Genomic DNA, 5,585 nt, shown 5'->3' on the forward strand with positions numbered 1-5,585 from the left:
AAGGCTGACGTTTCAGGCCTAGACCATTTCTGAAGAAGGGTCTAGGCTCGAAACGTCAGCCTTCCTGCTCCTCTGATGCTGCTTGGCCTGCTGTGTTCATCCAGCTCTACACCTTGTTATCTCTAGGCCTTTATTCATTACAGTTTATAAGAGCGAGGGGTAATCTCACTGAAATGTACAAGGTTCTAAGGGGGCTTGTTGAGATGGATATTAAAGGTGACATTTTCACTGGTTGGGTATATGAAACTATTGGTCACAGCTGCACAGTGACAGGGAATTCAGTTAAAACTCAGATACAAAGAAATTACTTCTTCCAGGGGTCAATGAATATCTAGAGAGTTGAGAAATTACATCTTTTATAGTGTCATACAGTACGGAAACAGACCCTTCAGTCCAATTGGTCTGTGTTGACCAGACATCCCAATCTGACCTAGACTCATTTGCCAGCATTTAGCTCATATCCTTCTAAACCCTTCTTATTCATATTCCCATCCAGATGCCTCTTAAACGTTGTTAAGGGTCATAGAGTCCTACAGCACAGAGACAGGCCCTTTGGCCCAAACTGGTCCATGCCGACCAAAATGTCCATCCACACTAACTCCATTTCCCTGCACCTGGCCCATATCCTTCTAAACCTTTCCTTTCCATATCTTCATTCAAATGCCTTTTAAATGTTGTTAATGTACCTGCCTCAACCACTTCTGCTGGCAGCTCATTCCATTAGCTTTTACACAGAAGGTGGAACAAGTTGCCCCTCAGGTTCCCATGTATTCTTTCCCCTCTTACCCTAAACTGATACCCTCTAGTCTTCAATTCCCCAACCCTGGGAAAAAGACTGAGTGCATTCACCCTATCCATGCCTCTCATGATCTTATAGACTTCTATAAGATCCCCCCTCAGTTTCCTATGCTCTAAAGAAAAATGTCCTAGTTTGTCCAACCTCTCCCTATAACTCAGTCCCTTGAGTCCTGGCAACATCCTTGTAAATTTCTTCTGCACTCTTTCCAATTTAATAACATCCTTCCTATAACAAAGTGATCAAAACTGAACACAATACTCCAACTGCGGCCTCACCAACATCCTGTACATCTGCAACATAACTTCCCAACTCCTATACTCAGTGCCCTGACTGATGAAGTCCAGTGTATCAAAAGCCGCCTTCACTGCCCTGTCTACCTGTGACTTCACTTTCAGAGAACCATGCACCTGAACTCCAAGGTCCCTCTGTTCCACTACACTCCCTAAGGCCCTAACATTCACCATGAAACTCCTACCTGGATTTGACTTTCCAAAATGCAACACTTCACACTTACCTATATTAAACTCCATTTGCCATTTCTTGGCCCACTTTCCCAACTGATCAAGATCCTGCTGCAATTTCTGATAACCTTCCTCACTGTCCACAATACCGCCTATTTTAGTGTCATCTGCAAACTTACTAATCATGCCTTGTGTATTTTCATCCAAATAGGTGATATAGATAACAAACAGCAATGGGCCCAGCACCAGCCCCTGAGGTACATCACTAGTCATAGGCCTCCAGTCTGACAAGCATCCTTCCACTATTACTCTCTGCTTCCTACCATCAAGCTAATTGTGTATCCAGTTGCCAGCTCCCCCTGGATTCCATGCGATCTAACCTTCCAGAGCAGCCTACCATGTGGAACCTTATCAAAGGCCTTACTGAAATCCATATAGACTACATCTACTGCACTGCCCTCATCAACCTTCCCGGTCACTTCATCAAAGAGCTCTTAACAAATTTGTGAGGCATGATCTCCCATGCGCAAAGCCACGCTGACTACTCCTAATCAAACCCTGTCTTTCCAAATGCATATCTTATCCCTCAGAATCTTCTCAAGTAACTTCCCTACCACAGATGTTAGGCTTACTGGTCTATAATTTCCAGGTTTTTCTTTGCATCCCTTCTTGAATAAAGGCACAACATTCACTACCCTCCAGTCTTCCGGGACCTCACCTGTTTTTTTTCCTTTTTTTCATCCAGACCCATCCCCTAACCCTATCCTCGTACTTCCCATGGCCTTCACATCCTTGGACACTACGGGCAGTTTAGCATGGCCAATCCACCTACCCGGCACATCTTTGAACTACGGGAGGAAACCGGAGCACCCGGAGGAAACCCACGCAGACATGGGGAGAACATGCAAACTCCACACAGACAGTCACCCGAGAGTGGAATCGAACCCAGGTCCCTCGCACTGAGGCAGCAGTTCTAACCACTGATCCAATGTATCGATGTTATTGTGCCAGCCTCCAGCACTTCCTCTGGCAGCTCATTCCATACATGCACCACCCTCTGTGTGAAAAGGTTACCCCTCATGTCCTTTTTAAATCTTTCCCCTGTCACATTTCCATACTGTACGACTCCATGCCTGGGGAACAGGCAATAAATGCTGACCAGCCAGCAACAGCAACGTTCCTTAAACAAAAGAGAAAACCTCTGCACGATAGATCATGGGAACCTGGGGATTTGTCAATTTTCAATAGTTCAATCCTCAGTTAACTTTGCCAACATACCTCTTCTATTAATACTAACGTTTTCGGTTTTATTAGAATTCTTTGAGGAGGCAGCAGAGAAGGCAAATGGGATGTTGGCCTTTGCTTCAAAGGGAGTGAACTATAAAAGTAGGGAGGTTTTGCTAAAACTATAAAAGGCACTAGTCAGACAACTGCTGGAATACTGTGGATAGTTCTGGGGCCCCCTTATCTACGGGAAGGTAGACTGGCATTGCAGGCATTAAAAAAAAGATTCACTCAGCTGATCCCTGGGTGAGGAGGGACTGCCTTATGAGAAAGATTGAGTAGATTGGGCTTGTACTCATTGGAGTTTAGAAGAATGAAAGGAGACCTTATTGAAAGATTCAAGATTCTTAGGGGACTTAACAGGGGAGATGTGGAAGGGATGTTTTGCCTTGTGGGAGAGTCTAGGACCAGAGGACATCATCTCAAAATAGGGGGTCAACCATTTCAGACAGAGATGAGAAGGTATTTCTCCTTGGAGGGTAGTAAATCTGTGAAATTCTTTACCTCAGAGAGTTGTTGAGGCTGGGTCATTAAGTACATTGAAGACTGAGTTAGACAGGTTTTTAATCAGTAAGGGAATCAAGGGCTATGGGGAAAAAGCAGGAAAGTGGAATTAAGGATGATCAGATTAGCCATAATCTCATTGAATGGCAGAGCAGATTTGATGGGCCAAATGCCCTGTTTCTGCTCTTATTCCTTATGGTGACTCCCTCATTCTCTGAGTCCCTTGGATCTTTATTTCTGGGAAATTTTTTGTACCTTCTTCAGTGAAAGCAGGCATAACCCAATTATTCACTGCCATTTCCCTATTTTCCCATCATACATTACCCTGACTTTGCCTGTGACAGATCCCCAATGACTAGTCGCTGCTAATCTCTTCTTTGCGTATCTTCAGAAGCTTTTACAGTCCATTTTTATGTTTTCTGCTAGTTTACTTTCTCATTCTATTGTTCTTTCCTTAATCAGTTTCTTGGTCCTCAATACCACTGAATCCAACCCACCCTGTTCCGTAATACCCACTGCCACCCCAAACTCATTCCTGAATGATCAGAAATATGAGCTCTCCACCTTCCCTGATCAGACTCGGCAAACAGTGACTGCAGTCTCTCTTACCCAGCCTTTTTCCCATGGGCGGAGAATTCCCGGGCATAGGACAATGCCCTGTCACCATAGACAAAGTTCTCATCCACCATGGTGGAGCCCATGGCATTTTCCGATGTATACGTTTGCAGGATAAAGGGTTCAAAGGCCAGGCCCATGAACCAGGAGACCCCAGCAATGTAGCACATGAAGCTGGAGAGAGGAGAAAACACAGAGAATCAGAAATAGCTGGTCATTAACCAACAGGTCATTCCCACATCAGCAAAAAGACGCCAGTCAACCTCAGCAAATAAACAAAATCACCATTCACCCCATTAAACACCCGCAGGAGAGGGACAGCACAGGGTTAGATACTGAGTAATGCTCCCTCTACACTGTCCCAATCAAACACTCCCAGCACAGGGACAGCACGGGGTTAGATAGACAGTAAAGCTTCCTCTACACTGTCCCCCCCATCAAACACTCCCAGGACAGGAACAAAAGCAGAAGTTGCTGGAAAAGTTCAGCACATCTGGCAGCATCTGTGAAGAATAAAATCAGAATTAATGTTTTGGGTCCAGTGACCCTTCCTTAGAACAGTTTTGAGGAAGGGTCACCGGACCCGAAATGTTAACTCTGATTTTCTCTTCACAGATGCTGTCAGACCTGCTGAGCTTTTCCAGCAATTTCTGTTTTTGTTCCTGATTTACAGCAACCGCAGTTCTTTTGGTTTTTACTCCTAGGACAGAGTCAGCACAGGGTTAGATAGAGAGTAAAGCTCCCTGTACTCTGTCCCTGTCGGGTTACTTTGGGTTTGTTTCCTAAGCTTAACATTTCTTGTCCTGTAAAGGGATCCAAGTGTATGGGGAGAAAGTAGGATATGGAGTTGGATGATCGGCCATGAACATATCGAATGGTGGTGCAGGCTTGAAGGGTCAAATGGCCTACCCCTGCTCCTATCTTTGAGGTTCTCTCTTACCCGAGCCCACCATGACACTGCTACTCACCACAGCGGCGTGTTCATCCTGGTGAGCAGGTTTGTCAACACCTGCCTGCGGTTTGGATCTGAGAGGAGACCCATCTCTGCAACTTGACACAGCGACTCGAGAGGAAGGGGCACACTGTGGTTACACCGACATAATCTGCACTCTGAAAACAAACAGGAGGCAGGAAAGGCAATGAGTAACTTGGTAGGCTGTTATCCTTTGGGTGCGGTCAGTAATGTCACTGTGGCTGTGGTCTGGGAGGAAGAGGTGTACATGTAATTTATGCATAACAGGCTGCTATTAACATCAGATATTTACCACTTCATGTTAAAGATAGTACAGTAGCTGAACAATCTGCAGATGGGAAACATGAGCATGCTTTAGACTATATTCACAGAGTAGCTGGGGAGACAGTGGTGCTGGGAGATGCTGGTAACCCCAGGTGACTGCTCTGGGTTCGAATTGCATTGTGGCCGATGGGGAAACGTGTATTCAATAAAAACCTATGCCAATGGTGATCATGTATCTATAGTCAATTATCATAAAATCCCTTCTGGTTCACCAATGTCCTTTAGGGAAGGAAATCACAGAATCCCTACAGTGGGGAAAGAGGCCATTCAGCCCATCGAGTCTGCAGCAACCCTCCAAACAGCATCCCTTCCAGACCCAGCCCTCTACCCTATCCCCATATTTCCCATAGCCAATTTGAACTATGGGAGGAAACCGGAGCACCCAGAGGAAACCCACACAGGCACGGGGAGAATGTGCAAACTCCACACAGACAGTCGCCCTAGGGTGGAATCGAACCCGGGTCCCTGGCGCTGTGAGGCAGCAGTGCTAACCAGTGAGCAACCATACCTCATTGCTGTACTTACTCCTAAATGTCCTTAGCGCACTCAGTTGAACAATAAGTATGAATAAATTCTGGCCTTGCCAGACATACCCATATCCCATGAACAAAACCAAAATGATACC

General features: G+C 45.6%; 1 protein-coding gene across 2 annotated transcripts in view; it reads right to left on the bottom strand.

Annotated features, from left to right (window-relative positions):
* Positions 1-4,768, bottom strand: part of gpaa1 (glycosylphosphatidylinositol anchor attachment 1) — a 22,906-nt gene extending 18,138 nt beyond the window's left edge. For both annotated transcript variants that reach the window (XM_048606847.1, XM_048606841.1), the window contains exons 1-2: positions 4,632-4,768; positions 3,658-3,837 (exon numbers count right to left, since the gene is read on the bottom strand). In XM_048606847.1, coding sequence (XP_048462804.1) covers positions 3,658-3,837; positions 4,632-4,705 — 254 coding nt within the window. In that variant the 5' untranslated portion in view covers positions 4,706-4,768. The remainder of the gene's footprint in view (positions 1-3,657; positions 3,838-4,631) is intronic.
* Between the last annotated feature and the right edge of the window lie 817 nt (positions 4,769-5,585).

This window comes from Rhincodon typus, chromosome 2 (genome assembly GCF_021869965.1).
Source record: "Rhincodon typus isolate 14 chromosome 2, sRhiTyp1.1, whole genome shotgun sequence".
Taxonomy (NCBI): domain Eukaryota; kingdom Metazoa; phylum Chordata; class Chondrichthyes; order Orectolobiformes; family Rhincodontidae; genus Rhincodon; species Rhincodon typus.